This window comes from Polyodon spathula, chromosome 16 (genome assembly GCF_017654505.1).
Source record: "Polyodon spathula isolate WHYD16114869_AA chromosome 16, ASM1765450v1, whole genome shotgun sequence".
Classification (NCBI taxonomy): Eukaryota; Metazoa; Chordata; class Actinopteri; order Acipenseriformes; family Polyodontidae; genus Polyodon; species Polyodon spathula.
The window spans coordinates 6,397,805-6,423,958 of NC_054549.1; the positions used below are offsets into that span (position 1 = coordinate 6,397,805).

At 40.2% G+C, this 26,154-nt stretch overlaps 1 protein-coding gene across 5 annotated transcripts in view; it reads left to right on the plus strand.

Moving 5' to 3' along the window:
- The window catches only part of LOC121329032 (phosphatidylinositol 4,5-bisphosphate 3-kinase catalytic subunit delta isoform-like), a 41,931-nt gene that overhangs the window by 15,491 nt on the left and 286 nt on the right, over positions 1-26,154 (plus strand). For 3 of the 5 annotated variants that reach the window (XM_041274267.1, XM_041274268.1, XM_041274266.1), the window contains 21 exons: positions 4,722-4,893; positions 6,268-6,496; positions 7,332-7,564; positions 8,117-8,296; positions 9,191-9,346; positions 10,660-10,749; positions 13,176-13,397; positions 15,598-15,694; positions 16,150-16,280; positions 16,512-16,562; positions 17,191-17,358; positions 19,148-19,269; positions 20,210-20,353; positions 20,533-20,632; positions 20,780-20,958; positions 22,208-22,317; positions 22,836-22,914; positions 23,364-23,531; positions 24,627-24,750; positions 25,113-25,258; positions 25,492-25,624. In XM_041274267.1, coding sequence (XP_041130201.1) covers positions 4,753-4,893; positions 6,268-6,496; positions 7,332-7,564; positions 8,117-8,296; positions 9,191-9,346; positions 10,660-10,749; positions 13,176-13,397; positions 15,598-15,694; positions 16,150-16,280; positions 16,512-16,562; positions 17,191-17,358; positions 19,148-19,269; positions 20,210-20,353; positions 20,533-20,632; positions 20,780-20,958; positions 22,208-22,317; positions 22,836-22,914; positions 23,364-23,531; positions 24,627-24,750; positions 25,113-25,258; positions 25,492-25,624 — 3,003 coding nt within the window. In that variant the 5' untranslated portion in view covers positions 4,722-4,752. Of the gene's footprint in view, positions 1-4,715; positions 4,894-6,267; positions 6,497-7,331; positions 7,565-8,116; positions 8,297-9,190; positions 9,347-10,659; positions 10,750-13,175; positions 13,398-15,597; positions 15,695-16,149; positions 16,281-16,511; positions 16,563-17,190; positions 17,359-19,147; positions 19,270-20,209; positions 20,354-20,532; positions 20,633-20,779; positions 20,959-22,207; positions 22,318-22,835; positions 22,915-23,363; positions 23,532-24,626; positions 24,751-25,112; positions 25,259-25,491; positions 25,625-26,154 lie in introns of all 5 variants that reach the window. The other 2 variants (XM_041274269.1, XM_041274265.1) reach the window with 1 other exon arrangement.

Consider the following 26,154-nt stretch of genomic DNA (forward strand, 5'->3'; position numbering starts at 1 on the left):
CTCCTAGACTAGCGTACAATGCAGTAAAGTCTGTATCTATCTCCTAGACCAGCTTGCAGTGCAGTAAAGTCTGTATCTATCTCCTAGACCAGCTTGCAGTGCAGTAAAGTCTGTATCTATCTCCTAGACCAGCATGCAGTGCAGTAAAGTCTGTATCTATCTCCTAGACCAGCGTGCAGTGCAGTAAAGTCTGTATCTATCTCCTAGACCAGCGTGCAGTGCAGTAAAGTCTGTATCTATCTCCTAGGCCAGCGTGCAATGCAGTAAAGGCTGTATCTATCTCCTAGGCCAGCGTGCAGTTTTTTTTTATAGTTTTATATTCTACTAAAGCCGATACAATATCAGTACACCCATAACTATGAAACACTTAAACATGACGTACGTAGAAGCTGTTGCTATTTCTACTGTGTAGTGCAGCTACTTTCTTCAGTGTTTTGTTGGTTCGCTGTTTCTGCTCATTGAATTGCTTCTTGAGTACAAATCTGCGGTTATGGATTTTCAGTAACCAAACTGCACTTGATCTGCTTCTTAGAAGCCACTGGTAAAAGCATTGCCTTTTGGGATTTTGCAATGAAATGTACAGTTAGGGTTTGTTTCATTCATTATTAACGTTTGCAGTCTTTTCAGAGCTGGTTTAAAGAGTTGTGTCAATGTACTCTGTGGTATTTTTATAGAAGTACTGTCTATGTTAGCTAGCTGCTCTCTCTGTCTCATGCTGAATGCTATCAGGCACTGCAAACATATTGGCAATGTGTTTTTGTACTTTGTGTGCTTCTGAGACTTGTTTACCGTGTATCTTCACTCACACGCACGCGCCCACACACACACACACACACACACACACACACACACACACACTTAATGTTGAATTGGTTTCGAATGTCAGTTTATGTCATTGGACCTTGTCCAATGAGTGAGCAGTAAAAGGCTTGCTCCATAGTGTCTGACTAGAATCCCTCACCTTACCACTGCTGTAACACCCAGCCTTCCCAGCAATCGCTTGTGAAGAATACCCCACTGACCCGGGTAATCGGCACACCTGATTATTAAGAAACAACCCCAGTGCAGCTGGAAATCCTGATTTCCTACAGCATGGATTCAGGGAGGGTTCATACCGTACTGAACTGGGAAGCAGATAGACATCAGAGTATCCATGCATTGAAGTGTAATACAAGGCATTTGTAATTGAAGACTGATTGAAAATATAATACCCATCAATTCAATCTGATCATCTTTATATTTTGGGAAATATAATGATAAGCACTGACGTTGCCTGTATAGTATAAGGCTATATAATCCACATGGTGACCCTTAAGCAGACAGTGTTTTGTTTGCGTTTAGTGAAATGATTTTCTTCACAAACGGTTCTGATGTATTCGATACACTCGCATGTAAAAGAAACTCTTGATCTTTGTTCTGCTCGTCCTGTTTTTTTTTTTTTTTTTTTTTTTTAAGATGAAAGTCGCTGAGTTGTTGTTACCTTTTTGTTTGATGGTGCATTTGTCTGCGTTGGTGGTTTCTGAGATTAAAAAATGCTTTGTAAAATTGTAAAATTTTAAATCTATTTATTAAAGCATAAATGCATACTAATAATCCCAGGCAACAGACAGCACAGCTTGTGATTCAACAGATGTATTTAAATCATAGAGTAAATCAAAAAATTATTCTTCCACTTCCTATAATGGTGCGTGTAGTTGATTTTATAGCTTTGTTTTTATAGCTAAGTAGCTAAGGATTTGAGAGTTTGTAAATAAACAGTAATGAATGCACAGGGTAAGCTTGGTAAAGGCATGGTGAACAGCAGTGTTACTCTCCAGAGCTACCATGGCAACCATTTCAAAGGGCTTGCTCACAATACAGGCATACAAGCTTTCTGTTCATGAAGTTTATCAAGCAAAGAATGCATTGCTGTAGAACTTCAGTAACACATTGACAAACAATAACACATTGAGACACCTGCAAAATAACACATTCACACATACTGTACTCAACAACATGCAGACAGACACATTGTGCTTTCATGTTCCTATACATTTTTGCATGTAAAATCTGCAATATTTCTGCTAGCTTTTTTTATGGGCTGACAGCAAATATTGTAAAAAGTAAAAATGCTTTCATAATAATATTTTATTGTTAGCAAAGAAGACTCAAGAATAAACCGCACTTCCTTTTTCTTGTTCTAGTGCTTGTTTGTCAAGCTGAAGCAAGAGACTTGGAACATTTCTGCTTAAAGGAATATAGAACATAAAGGCACTTTTCACTGTATTTAGCTCGCAAGGCTGTCTGCATCTGGTTAACTTCTTTTTGAGGTAATTAAATGTGGAGGCATCTGGTGCCTGTGCAGTTATCACAAGCATTTACTGAGTTTAATCCTGTCACCACACTATGAGGTTCACTTCCTGTGTAGGCAGTAATAGGACCCCCCCTACCGTGTACCTGTGAGCAGCATTGGGAGTAGGGTTCCTACCAGTCCCTGTTTTCCCTGGATCGTCCCAGTTCTGAGGAAGGTGTCCTGGGAATTCATTATGCCTTCCCAGGACACTAAATACCAACCATAAATCGAGCACAAGTTAGATCAATCAGAATACAATATTACTGCAAGAGACTCAAAATATGAACTGGTTGTCAGTACTATTGTTAATGTTTCCTACTGGATAAATACAGGATTTCTAAAAAACATTTAAACTTTTAATAGCCCCCTTCTGTTTGGAGGTCCTGTTTTTTGGTACTTCCAAGATGGCAACCTGTGTGAGGCGCAAGGGGTCCTAACACCTGCTGCATGGGAAGGGAATTTTATATAGAGTATGTGGTGTTAGGATAAGTTGGCCTTGTCTTTGTTATATTCTTCTGCAAAAGATTTGAGACTGTTTGTTTGTTTTTATCTTTATAAAAGGTTATAAAACCCTTTTTAATCTTTTCTCAAGTAACATATGTTATCAGTGCATCTTTGTTGTATTTCCAACTACAAGAATGTACTGTTTGAAGTGCTTTCAATACCAGTAGTTCTTTGGGTGTGTTACTGTTGAACTGTGTTCTAGTGAAACTAAAAATAATAATTCCTTCATTCTGGTGTTTATAGAAGGGGTGCTTTCTTACAGGTGCCAAAGAACAGTGGGAAACTTGTTTCAGGTTTTGTCAGTGTGAGTAAAATCCGACATTCCTCTGTACAAAGTGGATCAACCGGCAGTTTGAGATTTTTTTCAGCAGACACATTAGGAAGGGGGAGTTCATTCCAGTCAGCTCAGTTGTAGCTGGAATGCTTCAGCGCTATGTTAACAATAGACGTCTGGGTGACGAAGACTCTGAACTAACATAAAACCATTTTTGTTTTGTTTTACAACAGGGAACTATTTGTAATAGTTCAGAAAAAAAAAAGTTTGTTTATTTTATTGATTAATGGTGCTTGTAACTTGAATTTGAAAGTGTAACCATGTTTATTTTGTTTATTAATTTTGCAGATGCATTTATCGGAAGCGACTTACACGTGTTCCACTGTAGTACAAGGTTACAGTTCAAGACTGGTTAAACTAAAACACAACATAGAGACACAACAAGTGTAACAAGAACAATAATAAATACTTCCTGTATTTGGTGTACTGTTTGTGTGTCTGTTGTGTGACAGGGAAAAACTCATTTGTAGCCTTTTGTTTTACTTGTGGAATAATGCAGATGTATTACTTTTTTTTTATCAGAGAATTTCATTTTTTGATTACAGAAAACTAGGATCCCTGCTGATAAGGACACATTTCTTACCTGGGTTTGATACCAGGAGGTTGTCTGCGTTTTGTACTCTTCATGTGTCTTATAATCTCTTGTAATAATATATGTTATTAGCAGGGTGTGTGTGTGTGTGTGTGTGTCAAGTGCATGGATTGTATTTATTAAAAGGACCACGAGGATATAAAAGAGAATTGATGCAGAATGATGTAACCACAGGTTAGGTATTACAAGGCTTGTTTGTAGACCGTTTGTTAACCAGAATGAAGTTTGCACACTCTGTTTTCACCTAAATTGGTAGTTATGCGCATGTAATGCCTTTTTTGTGTCGCATGCTGATTTTGATGTTTAATAAAGTATTAGTATTTTAGTAAATAATTGTTGTATTCAGCGAATCGGTCTGTGTTAATCAACACAGTAAGACTGAGCTTGGAACGACATGCATAAGATAAGTAACATTGTCAAGACTATGAGGTGTCTGAAACCGTGCACGAGAGTAACATCTAAAACCAGAAAGCGTACTACAAATCAAGATCTAGTCTTGTAGGGCTTTAAGTGGTACAGCCATACAATGTTGTGAAGAGATAAATAGCATTGCTTCATTTGTAGCCTGCGTCCAATTCAAACCTGAGCTGGGATTAATCCTAAACTATAAAGCCACTCTGGAAAGATTAACAACAGAAAGGTGCTGTTATACCAGTAGCATGGTTTCTATTCAGTTCAGGCCTTTGTGGTACAGGTTGACAAAATGTAAAGTGAAAGAATGTAGTCTGATCTAAGTTCCAGGAAGACCCCCTGTTTGTCAGTTAATGCTACACAGCGATTCACTGTACTGTGTTCTCGGAAATGCTTATAGATTTGTGACTAGCCAGTGGGTGGGCTTCTGTTCACCGTTTTGGGGGAACGCTCTGTTATAACGGTAGAGCGCAGAGGTGCATGTGCAGGCTCAGTTGTCCCAACATTAATAATAGATTGACTCTTCCCCCTCCTCCCCCCAGTTGCAGCGGGGCAGCCTCTAGATGAGAAGGGTCCACAATGCCCCCAGGAGTGCACTGTGTACAGGATATCTGGGAAAAGGAGGAAAACCCAGAAATTGATCTTGATTTTCTTCTGCCGACCGGGATTTACCTGCGCTTTCCTGTGCTACGCAGCGCCACTATCGGGACTATCAAAAAGGTAATCTATTCAGTTTGCTTTGGTGCACTGAAATGACTGTTTACCTGGCAGCGTTTACATTGTTTAAGAAAGAAAGGAAGGATCTTGATTGTGAGAACCTGGCAGAGCCTCTTTCTTTAATTCAATTGTATTAATTAAATATCAGTGCTGCATTAGACCAGACTTGTTCAAAGCCATGTACTGTATCAGCTTCATGTAAATTACTTTTTTTCCATTGCTTTTATATGGCATCCTCATATGAGGCTATCATGCATTTGCGTCTTTATATGTCCCCATATAATAACAAAGAGGTTTTTTTATTTTTATTTTTTAGTCACTGTGCATGAAAGTGTTAGGACTACATTCTCATAACTTTTTGCTCAACAACATCATTAGCATAATTTTTTCCAGACAGGAGAAACGCAGCCAAGAAAGTTACAAAAACAGAAATAAACAACTAAGGCTTTTCAGTTCCAAACTTGTAATTAGTCATAAGTTCCTTCTGATTGGTTTTAGAATGGTAATGGTGTTTTTTACTTTCAGAAAAAAATTGCAGTAATGTTGATTTAGAGTAAATACCTTTTGAGAATATAGCCTTGGGACTTACTAACAATAACACAATGGGAATTCTAATAACATGGTGGTATTTAGTTACATGAAGTAGATTTTGTCATTCTGTGGGTGTGTGATGTGCAATCTGTTTTTGAGTTGGATTTGAATATTGGTAAAGTACCTGCCTTTTATCGTCTCGACTGAAGTCGCAAGTTTGTCAAGTAATAAAATAACAAAGGCATTCGGAATAGTAAGCCTAGCTTCAGAGCGTGAAACTGTCTTTCTTTACCAACAACCTTCCTTCCCACCACTCAAATTTTGTCTAATCAGACAGAAACATTTATCTGTGCTTCCTTTCCATATACATTATACATTAAACTGGCACTGCTGTGCTGTAAAATTAGCAAAACTGTACTTCCTAACAGCAGGGGATTTCGTAAGAGGACCTTAATGCTATCAGTGTCCGGATGGGGAGGGGGGGTGGTGAGCGGATATGTTTATTTGCTGGGTTCATATGCGGTTCTTCAGCAACTGTTTTAGAAAGTAGACTGGGTGGCCCAGCTGGTAGTAGCCTTCAACTGCTGGATGCTTAGAATCCGACTTGGGTTAATTAATTTAATCTTAGCCCTTGTTATTCAGTAGTCCGTGTAAAAAAAAAAAAAAAAAAAACACGATTAGTAGGAGTCAATTGGCAGTATCCAGCGCTAAAGTGGATTCCTTGTTCAGCTCTAGTTAGGGTGCCTAGCACTGTAGGAAGTCCCACATAGGGCGCACCCCCAGCCTGGCTGCCACCAGGGGCTTTTTCTCTTCTCTTGGCCGATGTCTCCTGCTCTGTCTCTTCAGCATGTCTGGAAGAGAGCCCAGAGCGAGCCCCTGTTTCACGCCCTCAGCGAGCCTGATGCCTACGTCTTCACCTGCATCAACGTCACCGCAGAGCAGGAGGAGCTGGAGGATGAGCAGCGGCGCCTCTGTGACGTGCGCCCCTTCATGCCCATCCTGCGGCTGGTGGCCCGGGAGGGGGACCGGGTCGAGAAGGTCAGCAACACCCACATCAGCCTGCTCATTGGAAAAGGTATCCCATAACCGTAACACATGATGGTTCTGCAATAGTAACATTCAAATAATCATTCAGTGAGGAGAGGCGGAGCCTGCCCAGGGCTTTGCCATGTGGTAATGTCTTCTGTCACTTATTGATTATTTTCTGTTGCCCTCTCATTGTGTCTCCTTTATTCCCCTCTGGCTCCCTGATCAGTCCTTATCCCTGCTGCTTTATCCAGGGAAGCAAAGTTCTTTTGGGTTCTATGTGACGACTTGTGAACCTAGCGGAATACTGAAAGGACCTAATTTACTGTAATCCTTTCCAAAAACAGCCAAAGCAGAGAGAATTCATTGATAATTTATCAAACAAGCTTTTTTTTTTTTTTTTTTTTAATTGTAAGTCAGCCAGATTGTTTGAAAAATCAATTTAGCTAATTCGTGAGATCGACTCCCCTGCTACAAAAAGTAGGTTCATTTAGTACTTGTTGCAGCTAAGTACGTCTACAGCCAAGGTCATCAAGGCAAATTAAGGCCAAGTCTTCCTGCTAAAGTGAGCTAGAATATGAACTTGGACTTGAATAATCATCTGTAAGTTTTGCACAAATGTTGTTAAAATGTAACCCTACCTTTAAAGGATTTTATATTTAATACGCCATGTTTCAATTTACATGCGAGAAGGTTCCGTAATAGAGCTTTGTCTCTCTCTTTTCAATGATCCTTTGTCATCCGAGTTGGTTGCCTTTGCCCTGTGTCTTATTAATTAGGTGTTCTGGATTACAAACTGGAGTAAAAAGCCTGGAGAATGGCCTGTGTTGTTCTGCTCTGCAGGCTCCTCGTCAGACCCCCCGTTCACCTGTATCCTCTTGCAGGTTTGCATGAGTTCGACTCCTTGAAAAACCACGAAGTGAACGAGTTCCGTTCCAAGATGCGGCAGTTCTGCGAGGAGAAAGCGATGGACAGGCAGAGGCTAGACTGGCACGGTTGGATGCAGTCCAACTTCCCATGTGAGCTGGAACCCTGCTCAAAGTTGCCAGAGACCGGCTGCCTCAAGTCACGCAGCGCCAAGAAACTCATCGTGAACGTCAAGTTCGAGTCGAGTGATGTAAGTGTAGCGGCCAGCGTTGAGCGGTGCACTGCCGTTACGTGTTCTGCCCCCTGTCGGTGAGATGAGATGAGGTTGAAAGCTCTAAAATCCACCTTGTTACATAAAAACCATTTTTATACACAGTGTCCTATAAGATAGACATCTTAGTGAATATTATATTAGGCTAGGATGTTTTCTGTGGTTGGCCACAAAAATTTGTTCCTGTTTACTTAAACACATTTCACGTTTGAAGAAATAGACAATTCTGTCTATGATGCATGAACTATGGGACACCCTGTCCCAGCTTTCATGATCTGTATTAACAAAATAATTTAGTTTAATACAGTAGTGACTCGTGACTGAAATGCAACACCAAAAATCGCAACATCCATTAAACTTTAAGAGAAAGGTGGTGTAATTTTGAATTTTAAGTAAGTTCTAAATTTCCGAAGATATAAAGAAAGTACTGATTCTAAAATGACACCAAAATAAAGGACAATGCAGCTTGTTGAAGGTATATTTACCTTCAATTGCTCAGTAACATGCTCTCCTCTTCTCTCCTTATTCTAGGAAAGCTTTACATTTCAAATCCTACCCCAAGATATCCCATTAACTCTAATGCAGTATGCTTTAAAAAAGAAAGCCACGGTCTTCAGACAGCCAAGACAAGAAAAGCCTGAGGATTATACTTTAAGAGTCAATGGACGCTGTGAATATATTTATGGGAAATATCAGCTCTGCCAGTTCAAAGTGAGTAATAGTGATCAGAAAACAAAATTTCTTTATTCATTTTCAAGTTAGAGTTACGTGAAATGTGAGTGAAAAATCTTGTTTTTCAGAATCTCTTTATTCGTTATTATAAGCATTTTGGTTTTTCCCCCTGCAATACAAACACAATGCTGAAAAACAAAACTCTGTATTCTGGAGAGAGAAAGTACCTGAATTTCATGCTGAAAGTATTTTTTCTGAAAGTAAGAGAACATTGAGAATAGTTCACTCAACCCCAGCAGTGTGTTTTTAATACGCCACTGGCATGCTCTGCTGGGTTTGTCTCAGTCGTTCAAAAGGGCTTTTTAACAGTTACCTTGGCATATACGCTTTATATTGGTCAAGCAGTAAGTCCCAGGCTCATTATAAGGTTTGTGGCTCTCTCTCCTGTGCAGAGCTACGAGGGAACGTCTGTTGACACCTGCAGGCTGCCTTTAAGTTCCATGAAAACTAAATTTACAAGTTCCACATTTTATAAATAAATCATTTACATAAAACAAAAAAAAAAGAAACAGTTGACAGGGTATTATGGCCGTAGTTCCATTTTCCTGGAAATTGGAATGCAGAAGCGATCCACTTTCTGCGGCACAGTGCAGTTTTTTGTTTTTGTTAAAATTAAAGTGCCAAATGCATTTGATTTTATATAGATTTCACTCTAAATAATTCCAGGTCAGATATCCTTTGAACCCGAGCTCTCCCAGTACAGGAATGTGCCACCCCAGTACACTTGCACTTGCATGTTCCAGCACTCTTACTTCAGTCCCTTTGTCTATAGGAATCAGGAGAATGAAACACAGGTATACAGTTAGGTGGTTGAGGTTGGCTCTGCACTGTGGGTTTAAATCGTTAATCTTTTTTTTTTTTTTTTTTCACCAGTATATCTGTACCTGTCTGCATACCGGTCAGACCCCTCACCTCAGTATGGTTCATCACACGGCGATCAGTAAAATGCAGGAAGAGCAGGGGGGCTTCAACATGCAGATCAGCAAGAGCCGCACCTTCTCCAAACCCCCTCCCCTGCCTCTCAAGAAGGTCTGAGTCACTTCTCGCCAGCTAGTCTGCACCAAGGCCAAGTCTGCAAAGCAATGTGATCAAAACTGTGGTGGATCCGAGTCCCCTCCATGCTAACCCTGCTCTAGCACTCACCTCTTTCTGTATTTCCACTGTTTCTCTTATTGCATTTTAAAAACGTACATTGAGAGCAAACACCAATGGGATTGGTGTTGAGAGGGGTGGTGGTAGCACGATCCGCCACGGTTTAGATCATTAAAATAGAACCCCATGGTGTGCTAATGTTCTAAAGTTAATAGCAGGGGCATGTGATAATGTGCGTTGGTTGGTTTATAGTATGTTTTTTCCATATTTCCATGTTGTGGTTATTACCATGTTAAGTGTCAGTATTTAGCCAAATAGATACTGTGAGTACCCGAAGCAAAGTTGAGCTCAGGAATTAAAACTAAAATGACTAATGGCTGTTTGCACAGGGTAGAGGGTGAGAGTTAGAACCTCTTATAAAATGAGGGTCAGTCTTCAATTCACTTGTAACTGTGGCTGTGCCGCCACATTGAGTAACATCAGAGTGTTACAAAATATCACTTGCCACTTTCATGCCTGTGTTTGATGAATATCCCATGAGCAGGACCTTGCACAATCTTAAAATGACTTGTTGGCACGACAGGTGGAGAACAAAGTTGAGGTCCGGTTCATACCAAGCCAGACTTAATAAGGCTATTGAAAGTGTTCTTGTGCAGTAAATAGTGGAGGCTTTGACTGCAGTATTTTATTTACACGGGTTGTTGGTGGCTTACCAAGATAAAGTGATCTAAAGATATTGATGTTTTATCAGAATGACTCATTCTTCTGTTTGCTCGTACAAGAAACGGGGCTTGTTTATCGCCGTTGAGAGGTTTCACAGTTTCTCAGTTTAACGTTCTTTTGTTTCAGTTGGTGGTACTGCGGCAGAAGGCAAAAAAAAGAGAGAAGAAATTCAGACATACACACCAAAACCCAACAAAAGCCACTGTACTCCAGTCTTTAATTAGCTCCTGTTTTTTTGTAAACACCAGTCAATTTCTCTTAAAACGAACCACAGTGAACATCATGCACGTATCTCTTAAGCCCTCTCCAGTAGGGTGGTGCGGTTGCTCATAATTGCCTTTAAGTTGTATTTATCGGCAGCTATTAAATAAATCCATGTGCCCTTCCCTTCTTTTTGTGACCTGGAATATAACACTAAACAGTGAGCGATGAGATACGAAGGGTTTTATACAGTAGACCTGTTTCCCTAGCACTCAGTCCTGAAATTGATTTGTGTCATATTTTTACCAGTTTGTTTTTGTTTGCAGCAAATGATCTCTTCCCTGTGGACGATGGAGGAACCGTTTATAATCCACTTGATGGAAGGGAGCAGGGTGAATGCTGACGAGGGCATGAAGGTGGGTGCTGCTGCCCTGTCTTGTTCACTGAAATGCTGCATCAGGTTGTTTACTCATTATCTCCAGAAGGGCCATTTGCAAATCATGCGGTCATGTGACCCCACCGCACATTTCCCATGATTCATCTGAAGCGGTTTTCAGACACTTTAAAAAAAACAGGAAGTGGGGAGGAACTATCTGGCCTCTTCTCTTGGGTCTGAGCCGTATTTCTTAGAAAAAAAGGCACAACTCTGTCACCCGTTCTTAGTATTCACTTAACCCTTTACTCTGCGGTCGACATGGAAACAACAAATGATTTACAGCAATACAAGGGGTAGGGATTGTATTGCCCGTCTGTCCTCACTCACACTTTACTTACTAAATATCTTGGTACACTTGGTTTCCTCTTTAAAAAATATGCTAAATATTTTAATGCGCGTGACATCTCACAAGTAGAACGGTCCCCCTGAAATGTTCTCCTTTTCTAGGAAAGCAGCACAGCTGGGGATGGGGAGTTTGTTGCCGGATAACTTCACTCAGACTACTATCTGTAAATATCTTGGTATCCCTGAATAGTGAACCAGAATGGATGGCACTGCTATGCAATGGGAGTCTTATTTCCGTCCCTGTATTTAGTAGTGTAACTTGTAGTAGTATAGTAGTATAAGTTTGAGTGGAATTGCCTACGCCTGGTCTAAAGAAACGGTATGCTCTGGTGATATTGTCGTATTGTTTGTCTGCAGTTTGTAATGGAGGGTCGAAAAGTTTACGTATCCTGACATTTGTTTTTATTTTTTATTTTTTTCAGTCTGGTGATACACAAGAGCACTTCTGTTCGCTCAAGTAAAAAAAAAAAAAGGCTGATTTAATGATAGCTCTGGAATTTTGACCTTAAATGTTCTTATTCAGATTTTGGAACAGACTGCGTTAATCAATTGACTAAAATTAATTAAAATGAATCTAATGTCTGACAGTAACAGTATATGGCATTATACACACACACACACAAACCCCCAGACAAGTGTCTGGTTATTTTAGTTTTTTACATTGTAAATAAAAGTGTTTATAGTGTGAGATGCAATGCCTTAGGTAACTTTTTCCCAACAAAAAGATTGATTCAGTAGCTTAAAGATGTTGTAAGGAGATTGTAAATGCACATGACTGTGTGTAGATATGATGTTCTTGTCTGGTCTGAATAAGCTGCATATTGTCCCACAGTGCCTTTTAGCTTGGGGCTTAGTGTTGGATCTTGATATTCAGGATGTTAGCAGTGTCCGATCCAGGGACTGAAACACTGCAACAGTCTGGTAATAGTAAATGAGAACACACTGCTTTAGTAAGGACACAGCATTCAGTGTTTCTAAGTGTGCTTTACGCGCTCTTGCCTATAACGTGTAAATCATGTTAAACATGCTATGCTATGTATCAAAGATTTGATGGATTACCTAGTTACTTGTTTACATACAGTATACGTAGATTTGAAAAGAGCTTTATTATTTTAAATATGTTTTTACATGTGCATTGCGCCCACCTTTGTAATTACTGGAGTGTTTTTGTTTTTTTTATCTTTGAAATTTAAAGAGCAAAGTAAGTTAGAGAAACAGGCATGTGAAAATAGAACGGTAATTAGAAGCTGTGAGGTATGCTAGAAAAGAAAAAAAGAAAATACAACTGACCGCCATTTTGTTTAAAAGCCAGGTGGTTGTGTAATTGCTCAGGACGTTTTGGGAATTTGGAGGTGAAAAGCAGTAAAAGGGCCTGCCAAGCCATCAAGCTGTCTATCAAATACCTTGTTTCCATGGAAGCACGTCACAACCCTGACCAATCAAGTGATGAGTGGGTGTGTAATTCACAACCCTGACCAATCAAGTGACGAGAGAGTTAGGGTAAACATCTCTGTGCTTTTAATATTCTTGTATTTTATTTTTTTATTTATTTATTTTTTTAAGTAATGAAAAGCTCCAAAGAATTGTTAGGATTGTCAGAAGCAGTGTCCATCCTTTCATTTTTATTAAAAAAAAAAAAGCAAAAAAAAAAAACGTATGTGATCTTTGCCGCAAGGCTTGCTGGGAAAGAGCCGCCAAGGCGAAAAACTTGCATTGCATGGCGTCTTTTCATTGATGGTAGACTATCAATAGGGGTTTAGGAGCCATGAGGTAGAACCCGGATCAGCTCGGATTGGGTGTCAGTCCGTGCTCATGGAAACATGGAGATTTCAACTAATGTGTGTAAATAAATCAGTCTGGCAACATAAACCATTATAGCAGTTTAAGAGAGAACCATGAAATTCTCTTTGTGACTAGAAGCGTCATATTCGACAGCCACCCTTAAAGGGAAAGTCATTTTACCCACACTTATTTCACTACTGCATTTTAACTGTACAGCAGCCGTTTAAAAGTCTGTGTAAAGTGGTCAAGTTCAGCTTGTTTTCATCGTTTGTTTTTCAGCTGGTGGTTCAGGCTGGACTGTTCCACGGAAGTGAGATGTTGTGTAAAATGGTAACCAGCAGCGAGGTGACTGTCTCTTCGGAGCCCATTTGGGATCAGAAACTCGTCTTCGACATCAATATCAGTGAACTGCCGCGCATGACCCGTCTCTGCTTCGCCCTGTACGCTGTGATCGAGAAAACCAAAAAGCCACGATCCACCAAGAAGAAGTCCAAAAAAGCTGTGAGTAGCATAAATCACATGAAAACAGTAAAGACCGCTGCAGCACAGCATGGCAGAAGCATCAATGCAAAGTACACTAAACCACAGTGAACACCCACAATATCATGGTGCAGAATAGAGTTTTAATGCTGGTCTGTTGTTTGTCTAACTGACATCCGCATTGCTTTCAGTGGAATTAATAAATGGCAGGTAGCACTACCTTTCCTCTGTGGCCAGACTGTCATGCAAAGTGGAGCCTTTGAAGGAAGCAGTAAACCAACTTTGTACCACAGGACCGATTTATTCAGGTCTCTGCACTAAAGAGCAACCTCCCTGGGAAAAATCTCAACTGACAGTGTTACAAAACTGGAAACGCAGACTTTAGTTGTACCTGTGAAACCTTAATTGAACCTTCTTGCTTGGTAATTATTTAAAACATTAACCATTCCCTTTCACGGAAAATAGTACAAAGAGCAATTGATATATGAGCAAGGTTTTTTTGTTCTGGTTCCTCCAAACACCATACAATGTGTTCAATCAGCAGTTGTAAAGGATGCGTTTATAGACATGGAGTTATATAATTATCATAAGTTTACAATAAAGTTGAAATGTTTTATAGCTGCTTAGTTACTGTGGCCTTAACGCCAATAGGCTGTTTATAATGTACTTCATACATGGTTATATTGTAATTATTAGTGGAATACAGTCATTAATAATGGTTTGTTTTGCTGCTCTAGTTCAAAATGTGCACCAGGTTGTAACAGTCCCTGTATCTTTTAAGGGACTGGGCAGAGAGAATACTGACCCTGTGCTTGCTCTTCACACTGAGCCTGTGTGGTTGTGGTTGATCAGAGAGAGAGAGACACACAGACAGCACGTTTGCTGTACCAAATCTATTTATTTAACCAGGACAGAACCCTTCAGATATAAATCTCATTTAAAGGGCTTCCTGGCAGGAGAAGACAGCAAGAAATGTCATTATAAAATCAATGTCAAAAGTAGAGAAAGCATTCAAACAGGACAAAAACCAATCAGTAATACAGTAATACAAAATAAAAGCATAAAAATATAACACCAGTGCCATTTGCATGGTCCTGCATAGTCAGTCTTTACAGGATTTGCAACCCTGGGGTGAGGTTTGAAATAAACATTGTAAATGGTATTGTGAAGAGGCAGTTTTTTATGTTATATTTTATATATATATGTTTTTTACTAAATTGAGATTTTATATATATATATATGTGTGTGTGTGTGTATATATATATATATATATATATATATATATATATATATATATATATATATATATACATACGTTTTTTAATTAACAAAAAAATCGTTTTTATTAAATATCCTTCTGCCTAAAAATGTAGTTCCATAGAACATTTAAAAAAAAACATAAAACGAAAAAATGCAACAGTATTAGTTTGGATATCTGATTCGCCTCTTTTATAAAAGAATTGCCAACCCATGGTGATATGCTGTAATATGACCTGTTTTGACCAATCAGGGTAGAGTATTTAAAATAGCCATTCTATTAAGCATCAGTAACTATGACATGGTGCAGGATTGGTTGGCACTGTGAATAATTGGGGTTTGTTTATAAGTGATGAAAAGGAGAAGGAAGGTGTGTACACCTTATTCACTTCTGCATTCTAACTGTCTCTACTTCTCAAATTCTGAACATCCAGGGAGACTAGGGGAAACACTCTTCCAAAAATGGAGACGTTCACCTCAAAGTGCAAGTCTTGTTTGCTTATTGTTATTGGTGCTGTTTTAGCTCTGTTAATGTATAACACTCAGGGCAACATTTACAGAACTTTTACATTTGATAAACACAAAGCTGACCCAATTCAAGTGCAATATCAGAGGTTGCATGAATATCTCATGCATAGAGCATGCGAGGGATCAGTGGGTTCATTTCAGAAACTTTCTGTTTAGTCTTTCAGAGTGATGTATAGAGCAGCTTTTGATTTCTGCCAGGGTAATCTATTACAGTTTTATACATATAGCTAAAATCCACACTAACTTTTCTGAATAAGGTCCATTCTTAGGAATACAGAGCCTTTTGAAAGTAGCTTTTTTTATCATTACCAGTTGTACATACAGTACAGCAGCATTTGCACATCCGTTTATAGTTGGGGCTGGTATTGTTTTTAATGCACTAGGGGATTTCTCAGGATGTCTTCTGAGTTCTAATTGTAGAATGTTGTGCCTCTAGGATTGCCCCCTTGCCTGGGTGAACACCATGGTTTTTGACTATAAGGACCAGCTGAAGACTGGAGATGTCTCCTTGTATACCTGGCCATCTGTTCCAGGTACAGGATAACGCTAAGTAGCAATTCTACACAGCATGGACTGTGGGGGTTTCAAAAGGTGTGCTTCCGTCCAAAATGATTCTCTGGGGAGAAAAGTGTTTGAAGAACATAAAAGAAGATTAATCAAGACGCTTGTTAGCACACCATCCACCCCTACTAGAGGGATTTCATTTAAATTGCACAGAATCTAGGTTTTTATTTTAAGTGTTCCCAGTGTTTCAGATCCTAGTAGGCTATTCCTTGGCTTTATAACTGGCTGTGTAAAACAAGTGTTTCCTACCTATGAAGGATGTTGTAGACATTTATTAATAATAAGGGTGTAGCAACTCAGTGCTAAGAGCAGGCAGTTATCATACAGTAATTCCTTGTCCTCATCTTTTAGAGCTTTTATATTGGATCCTTAAACTAAAGCGATAATTGCAGCTGCTTCTGACGGTACACTGTTTCGTTGGCAGATGATAAGGGTGACCTTCTGAACCCTATGGGTACTGTAGAGAGCAATCCCAACACAGACAGCACTGTGTCTCTCATGATCCGCTTCCCCAGCTTCAGACCGCACCCTGTTTATTACCCCTCCTCTGATAAGGTGTGTATGTCTAGCGTAATGTTTTATTAATATTGATAGCATGAGTATCTCTGTTGATAACAGGCAGTAGTTGATAACAAGTGGGCCTATTTCTTAATCGGTTCCAATAGTACTTGTGATCAGGTGGAATAGAAAATAAACCTGGACATGCATTAAATGGCAATGTAGATCATAACTTTTGAGAATAACAAGAATATGAATAATAATATGATCTGTTTCACTGTCTTATAGATTTTTGAACTGGGCAGGAATGGGAAGCATGCGAGATCAACCGAGGAGGAGGTCAGTGCTGCGCTATACAGAGCACAGCATTCAGAGTGTGCTTAACTAAGAGCTCTAACCCCTTTATTATTTATAAACACAGTCGCATTTCTAAGTAGACTTCTTCTGCGAGTGGATATGCAAAAATGATTCAGTGTGACATGTTTTTAACACCCTCGTTAAAAGTGGGTGCCGTGCAATGCAGCATTCTTGGAAATACCAAGCAGGACAAGATAGAATAGATAAGGTGCATATCTGTGTTTTAAATAATCTTTAAACATTCATGTGTAAACTGCTTATCTTTTCTTCTTTACTTTCTCCTCAAGAATGTGGGAAAAAGTTTTTGAACTTGTTTATTTTTTTCTCCGATGCTGTTAGATAAAGTTCAGTCGAATTTTAGTTTAGAACCTATAACGTCTCTCTTTTGAAGGTGTTGACTCTTATTAATAAATAATACCTTTTATAATAATATCTTATTATTAATAGCAGTCTAATATTGTTTATACCAGCTTGTATAACAGTTATAGGCGCGTTATTACTGCAACATTATTCCTGTAATAAGAGATCTATAACTATTTATCAATTACTAGATTAGCTTCACATTAAAAACATCTTTTGATTTTTTTTTTTTTGCTCTGATTTTACACAGCAGCGAAAACTGAGCGAAATTGTAGAAAATAAAAACTATACGGAGTTCTTTGAAGACGACAAAGAAATTCTGTGGAAGCTGCGTCACGAAGTCCGGGACCTGCACCCTGAGAGCTTAGCCAAGCTCTTGCTGATCACGAAATGGAACAGACACGAGGACGTGGCACAGGTACAGTATCTTCCAGCGATTTGCATTTCAATTGGAGAGCGGTCCTCCAGAGCTGGTGCACCAGGAAGCCGCAACTACTAATGCAGTAGTCTTTGCACCCATTGTTGGTTTGATCAAAAACCACACAGACACACATACAGAATCCTGCATGCCTGACAATAGGCTACAAAAAAGCCATGTAATGCATACAATACAGAAACGATGTAACAACAAAGACATCCTCTTAACCAGATTGCTAGTGCAGCAACAACAAAGTTTGAGTCGCACTGAAGAGCTGAAAGTTTGAGATGCCAGGTTTGCTTGGTTCATTGCATTAGCCTACACAGAAAATCACCTCTGATGTGTTACTTTGGGCTAAATTTAAAATGTGTCTTCAATAGCATAGATTCTTAGAAATGGTGTCATTTCCTTTTTAACAATGTGACATCCAGTCTATTATAAAACAGAGCTGACTTGCTGACAATAGGACAGAACTGCATAAAAAAAATCCATCTTTCCTTTTCACCACAGATAAAGAGATAGACAGATAAAATACATTAAAAACACCCTGTATTGAAACTCAAAGCTAAATTCAGCATGGGGAAGATACTTGCACAGTGTCTGTGTAAGGTAAGGTGGTTGCCTCATTCGGATGGCTCTCAAAGTCTGTTTGAACACAATTGGTAAACCTGTTAGCAACCACATCATCACCCCTTGCTGCCATCCCTTGGTTTCAAAACATTTCTCTCGTCCAGGGGACCAAGTTCTGTCTGTATTCAAGTGACCTGCATGATCGGTTCATATGCAGGTGTTTGAACTACCCAGCTAGATAATACAACTGCCTTTGGCTGGGTTAATCAGTAGCATATTCTGAGTGAAGCTTAGGAAAGACACGTCTCCAGACATGTAGAACATGGAAATTGTACTGAAAAAACACATTGAAATATATGTTCTGCATCCTATACTTGAGCAAACAGTATCTGCTTTGCAAGCAGCTGATGCACTTTTACCAGTACATCATAATATCTGCCTTTTCCTGTTTTGAAGACAATGTTTTACAAAAAAAAAAGACAATCTTATGTCTGCGTTGTTAAAATGCAGAGAGCTATTTGTTTTGTTAGCTGTAGCAGTCTAAAACATCTTACAAATCCATGCCATTGCTTTTTTAATCCGAGTGAATCTGCAATGCCTCTATGGGTTCCTGGGTAGCACAAATGGATGCTATTTGTAAACAAGCCAGTGTGGATATGAATGAATCATAGTAGAATTTCTGGTTAATGTTCTACACTGACTGTTCTAAAAGAGAATGCAGCAGGACAACCAGCCCCCCTGAACTAACACTGCTGCTTGCCAGAAATCCTTATTCGGAGGAGGGCCGTGTCTGGTCAGAGAGGTTGATGTAGCTAAAGGCAGCTCTGGAGTGTATTTGCTTGCTGGTAATTCATTTCATCACATCGTTTCATTTAGTAGCGTGGTTGCTGACGCACTTTAGGAAGCCTGGTTTGGACCTTGCTTGTTTGAGCCCAGAACTCAATAGCTTTAGAAGGTAAACGATATGCAGCTGTGTAAATCCGTATCGTAGTGTAGAACTGATACGATTTTAAATATATTGGTATTATATGAGTTTAAATATATAAAATGTGCTGGTTTTTTGGCTAAAGCCTTTATCAACGTAATGATACCAAAAGTTTGTCACCTCATTATTTATTTTAAAGAGGTTTCAAAGCTATGGAGAATATTAATTTTTATTCAGCCTGGTTTTTATTCTTGACACAAACCTGTATGCTGTTGTGTCACCTGTTTGTCACAGATGACCTGCCTTTTGCAACAGTGGCCCGATCTTTCTCCCTGGCACGCGCTGGAGCTACTGGACTACAGCTTTCCTGACCGCAACGTCAGGTCCTTCACTGTCAGGTGTTTAAAAAGGCTAAGGTGAGGGGGGCTCTTCACTTGTCCCTGCTTAAATTCATTTGCAACTTTGTTCCAAGAACAAATAATAATCTTCCAGCAGACTTGAGAGAGCGTGTTTGACACGAGTTGCTTTAGAATGTGTGATTCCTTCAAGAATCATACATGTTAAATACAAGTCATGCATGGAAAAGACACAGCTGGAATCCTTCAGAGGAGAGCTTCCCAACCCTGCACCTGAAGACCCCTTGCTAGTTTTCATTCCAACTGAGCTCTCAATTACTTAACTAGACCCTTAATTGAACTGAATTTGCTTAATTAATCCTTTTTAATTGTTTTCAGCTCTTAACAGTTGTTTCAAGTTAGCCTAACACTTTATAAGACTGGCGAATCACCCCCGATTTCATAAATCACTGGTCCAGGTCATACCAGAATATAAGTTGGTTGATGGAATCCAGAGAGTTCCCTAGAATCGTAAAATGCTGTTTGAAAAAAAAAAAAAAAAAAAAAAATCTAAAATTCAGTGGTTTGTTCCAGTGGGGTATTGCTCAATCAACCTCAGGAAGCCCCCATAGATGAAAGGGACCATTAGTTAATAAGCCTGGTAAATACTGATTTGAAGCAGAAACAGCAATAGAAAATTCTACAGAACCCATAAGAGGGTATTAATAAACCTTGTGAAAATGTTGTAAAGTATAATCAGTACTGACACTTGCACTGACTGTGCGTACAGTGCTTCCCAATCAAAACACTGGAAATGACCTAATCTCAAAACTTTAAACCGGTTGTGGTCGTTTCTAATCTGGATTGTGATCTCGCTCAGCGTTTTGAGGCTAACCTGTACTCAGGCAGGATTCCTTAAGAGAATGGCTTTGCCATGAGAGGGCTGCGTGGGGGTTTGCTGTGCAGAAAGAGCCCTTTGTTATGTTCTGCTCCTCACTGCTTTCTCTCTTCCTCTCCGCAGGGACGATGAGCTCCTGCAGTATTTACTGCAGCTGGTGCAGGTCCTGAAGTACGAACCCTATTTAGATTGTGATCTAACCAGGTTTCTACTGGAAAGAGCTCTGGCCAATAGGAAAATTGGACACTTCTTGTTTTGGCATCTCAGGTAAGGAACCAGCGTTTGTTGTTTTTGCATTTGGGGTAGTAATGGAGCAAACATACTGTAAAACACAGAACAGCCAGCAAGCATTCTGCAATGCCCCCCCCCCCCCCCCCCCCCCCTCATACAGAGAATGCATTGCCCCTCCAGCTGTTGCATTGTCACTTATTGGTGTTCCCTTTCAGGTCAGAAATGCACGTCCCGTCTGTATCTTTGCGGTTCGGTCTCATTCTGGAAGCGTATTGCCGAGGCAGTTCTCATCATATGAAAATGTTGATAAAGCAGGTAAGAAGACAGCAGCCGTTCTTCAAAAACAATATAATTTACCCGATGGTTTTAGAGATCAGCCCAGATGAGTTTTATACACTCGGTATATGTGTATATGTGTATTTATTTACCAGCTGCTGTTTGTGTCCCTTTTCTTCCTTTCAGAACGAAGCTCTTAACAAAATGAAGTCTTTGAACGACTTTGTGAAATCCAGCTCGCAGAAAACGACACATACCCAAACGAGGGACGTGATGCGCTTGTACATGAAGCAGGAAACCTACATGGAAGCGCTGACTGACGTGGTGTCTCCTCTCAACCCAAACTTCATCCTCGCAGATATCTGGTACGCAGTCTTAGTGCTGGAGTGCCATTAGTCACTGCCTGGTACCTCCAGCACTGTCTCGCTGCTTCCTATGTGCCTCCCCTTTCCTTTCATGCATTCCTTCTCTGATTCTGTTTCCCCACCCATGACTTTTTAATGTGTAGGGCTGCTTTTAAACACTGACTACACAGTAATAAAGAAGTCCCGCTTTGTAAGGTTTGGAAATCCTAAATAAAATGGTGATTGCTCATTTAGCCATTTTGTTGATTCAGATTCATTAATTCACTGTAATGTTTTGGACCCTGCACCAGCGTGACTGTTTAATAACACCAGACGCAACTTATAACGGGGTAACTCTCTGATCCTCATTGATTTGAAAACAGAATTACAGTGACTTTATCTGATAGGTAACGGTGGTCAACGACATGTTTACTTCTTGGCAAATTCACCTTCTGGTGCTGCCATCTAGTGAAAGTTCACAGATGGAGGCTGTGTGGTCTAGTGGTTAAAGAAAAGGGCTTGTAACCAGGAGGACCCCGATTCAAATCCCAGCTCACTCACTGTGTGACCCTGAGCAAGTCACTAAACCTCCCTGTACTCTGTCTTCCGGGTGAGACGTTGTTGTAAGTGACTGTGCAGCTGATGCATCGTTCACACACCCTAGTCTCTGTAAGTCACCTTGGATAAAGGTATCTTCTGATGTTCATAATGTTAGCTTAATGGCCTGCAGTAGTCAGTTAAATCTATTGAAATGTGCAAAGTCACTGCAGACACTGACTCTGGACACATAGCCACTCTTTTTCTGTGTGTGTGCCTGAATATTATAGTGATGAAATCGATAGCAATGAACAGGGGCGTCGTGCACAACAGAGTCTCTCTTTGTGATACCTTTTTGAATCGAGTCAGCTGATCCTGTTTTTACAGTCTGCACAGATTTATTTTTTGTACTAAATGTTTTGGAAGAGCTGCATTAGAAAAGGATGCTTGTTTAATTACTGATTTATGTTGGCCTGTTTCCTTCAATATCTAGGCAATCTGTTTGAGGAAGCTGTATTCATGAACCTCATCCCTGTTTTGACCAAAAGCGTGACAAATACTGATTTGAAATGCTAAATCATTTTATATTTGTCGTTGATAAAGTTGCCTTTTAGATTTACAAAATAAAACGAGGTGCGGAGTTTGCAGGGGAGAGACCGCTGGTAATAAAATGATTAAATTCCTGGTTCATGTGGTCACGCAGTAATAAAGACGTATTCTTTTTGTCTACTAGTGCGGAGAAGTGCAAGTTTATGGACTCCAAGATGAAGCCCCTTTGGCTTGTCTACACGAACGAAAAAGTGCAAGGGGAGCCGGTGGGAATCATTTTCAAGAACGGAGATGGTAAGAGCTCTCATCGAACCTGGCTCTTGAAGCTAAACCAGCTGAGATGTTACTGTAGATCGTTTTCTGCTACACATTTGATACACAGTGTGAGATATTGTGCAGCAGACTGAGGTGGGTAATATTTCATTGAGATGCTGTGCTTAATTAATTGCAACCTGTTATAATAACGTACTGGATACATTATTAAGGCAGCCTATCCGTTAGCCCAAATGATAATATCATTGCAAGTGCATGCCATCTCCACTTAAGAAAAGACTGTAACAGCTTTAACGGTAGGGATAGAGTTGAGGTGTCAAGTATTAAACGGAGCACAAACGCCACACAACTACAAATCTCAGCCATCACCAGTGAGCAGAAGCTGCATCAGAAGCCATCTTCTGTACTGCTTTATAAAACATTCAGGAAACACACATGCAGACTCATGCCTAAAGGTTCCTGGAGACACGCTGCAATGTAAACGGTCGCTTTCACTAACTTGTGTAGTGTATTTTTTTATTATTATTTATTTATTTTAGATCTCCGTCAAGATATGTTGACTCTACAAATGATCCAGTTAATGGATGTCCTATGGAAACAGGAAGGACTGGATTTAAGGTGGGAGCTTCTTGAGTTCTAGGAGATAGAAGAACAAGCAGCCAGGGGCAGGGTCCTTGAAGGGTTGGGTCCCATTATTGTGGAGATGTCTGTAGCTATATCTTAAAAGAACAGACGTCCAATCATGTTGAGCCTTGGTAGGGACATTACTGCTTACTCATTCCAGAGGGTTTCATGGTGAATGGTTCTGATCTGTAATTGGTTTTAGCTGTACCTTCAGAACCTTGAGTACAAGTTAGCCTTCCTTGGGCATTCGTTACAACCCCCCCCTCCCCTCCCGTTGACCTTCAGTTCCAGGGTAGTGACTCTTGAACTTTCATCTCTTAGCTTGCAGCTTCTCATCTCTTTGGTCTCTCAGGAGGGGGCGCTATAAGCTGTGCATTTGGGGTGGATGTTAAAGCAAGAATAAGTCACTTAGTTTAACTTTTCTATATATTTCTCTAATGTAGAATGATTCCCTATGGATGCCTTTCTACTGGTGACAAGACAGGGCTGATTGAGGTGGTCAGTAATTCAGACACCATCGCCAACATCCAGCTCAACAAGAGCAACATGGCAGCCACTGCCGCTTTCAACAAGGATGCTCTGCTAAACTGGCTAAAATCCAAAAACCCTGGGTGAGTAGATGGGCCTGTCTTGCACCACAAGGCAGGATTCAGGATTCTGGACTGTTTTCCATAGGCAGCAGTGGTGTAGTCGAGCTGGAACGTGTATAATAGACAAGCTAGGTCACATGACTTGCATCTCCCGCACAGCTGTCTGGTTGAGTCAGTCCTGTTGATGCAATGAAAAAAGCATTAAGAACTTCTGTTACGAGGCTACTTCTTTAAGAAGGCTGGAAATGCTGACGAAGACGACAGCAGCAGTGCATCTGCTATGACTGCGGACACAAACACAAACAAAGCCACCAACACAGAGATAGGTAAACAAAGTAAAGCATTCTGACAAAGAAAAAGACACTTTGTGGCAATACTTGTAGCAATGAGATAAATGTGTTGTGTATTATATGCGTTACTAGAAGTTCAGTGTACAAATAGGAATTCATATACTAATTCTTGTTTAAGGAAATCTGTGTTTTAGTGGCGTTGTGGTACCTTGAGATTTAGGACCACACCGGGGTTTAATGGTATCTGGGCTTTACTTGCTATCACGATTAAGGAGAATTAACTGAGATAATCCAGACAGACATCTGAGGGTCCATTATACAATGGGCGGATGGAAAGCATTAAGCCAATTTAAACTGCTTGTTACTTCACAGCAGTAGTTCAGCATAGCCTGCTGACTCTCGAACTGCTCTGAATTGGCCAAGATGGTTTTACTATAAAGTAGTATTTCTAACTGTCTGTTTTAAGCACTGTCTGTGTGTGTTTTGAAATCAGTTTAAGAAATGAGAACAGTTACGCTGGGCTTGGCTGAATTGGGTTAATAAAGTGTTGGCAAGGGACAGCGCAGAAATAATGTCTTCATTTGGAGAAGCTGCTGCCTGCTGACCTTTCCTAAATAAACCTGTAAACATGATATTAAACATGAGCAGCTGGCTGGCATTTCTGTCTTGCTCACAGTGTCTGCTGTGCAACGGAGACACGCTGGATCCTGGGGGGGGGGTCTGTTCCCTAGAGCCTACTTCTGTAACCTAGTCCCATTCTGAAGGGTAAGTCAGGTGGGTGGAATGCTGCTCTTTGAACCCGGTGCCTGTGTTTTCTGTTATACAGGGACGCACTGGATCAAGCCATTGAGGAATTCACTCTCTCCTGCGCTGGCTACTGTGTAGCTACTTACGTTCTGGGAATAGGAGACCGCCACAGTGACAATATAATGATCAGGGAAAATGGACAGGTACCATTTGTGTAATTGTTGGATTAGTACTTTGTAACCAGGTGTTCACAATCAAACACGTGCTAATCAGGCTGGATCATGAGCGAGTATTCGAATAAATGTAGTGTGGTTATTACACCACAAGAGGGCAGTATAACTTTTAAATTTGAAATCTTGTTCATCTGATACCCTTTTCTGATGGGAGATACAAACAGCTTTAGTCAAGTCACTCAAGCATTTTAATGGTGCCAATATAAGTGCCGTTTTGTGATGTTTAATAGTGCTAATGTAACAGGGGCGTGTGTGTGACTGGGTGAACCAAATTATTTATACAGGGATGTATTGGGTGTATGCCGATGGTGTGATCACTGTTCTTTTCTCAGCTGTTCCACATTGACTTCGGCCACTTTCTTGGGAACTTCAAGAGCAAGTTTGGCATCAACAGGGAGCGGGTGCCATTCATTCTGACTTACGACTTCGTTCACGTCATACAGCAAGGGAGAACCAACAACAGCGAGAAATTTGAGAGGTAGTCATAGTTTGCAATTTGTCCTGCACTAAAAACAAGGTTTCTCTCATCTCAAAGAAGAAAACCGATTTAAGAGCAGTTACAGTACAGAGCGGCGTTATGCCTGTTTTATATATTTCCTATCTCTTTAAGTAGCTCCTGTTTTAATACAGAGGTTATATAAAGCGCGACTGCCGCTTATACAGTATTGTGATGTGTTTGCATGGTAATCACGTGCCGTTTGCTGCCGTTAGGTTTCGGGATTACTGTGAAGAAGCCTATAAGATTCTCTGTAGGAATGGGACTCTGTTTGTCAACCTCTTTGCGCTGACGAGGGCCGCTGGGCTGCCAGAGCTGAGCTGTTCCAAGGATATCCAGTACCTTAAGGTAAGGACACGTAGCTGCTGTGTGGAGCACCTTTTATCTGACCAGTGAATACAGTATTCGATCTCGACATGCTTCCATTTAAACCAGAGCTTGAGTTCTTGCAACAGGTCAGGGGTTAAAACCATGTAAAATATGGCATTCTTACACCCTGAAGCTTATACGGGGTTAACATGAGACTTGGTAAATGACATTTGGAGGTTGGGACTTGCAGTGGTGGATCTGTCCCATTCTGCAGATCTCTCTTTGTATTGGTGTTTGCAGTATTGAGATGTACCTGTGGACACAAAGTGAATATTCTGCTATACGTTACCTCCCCCCTGGTGGTGACTTTACTGCAGGAGCCCTAAAGAGTCTATCTGGACATGTAAACAGATTTTGGATGTTTTATTATTATTAATAATAGTCATCTTTTGCTAAACATACTTTGCCATCTCAGTTGCCAGTAAATGTGGGAGTGGTGTATTTTTTGCTGCCTGTTCATGCTATTTTACATTTTTCTTTAAGGCAAAGTAACATTAGCCTACTGGGTA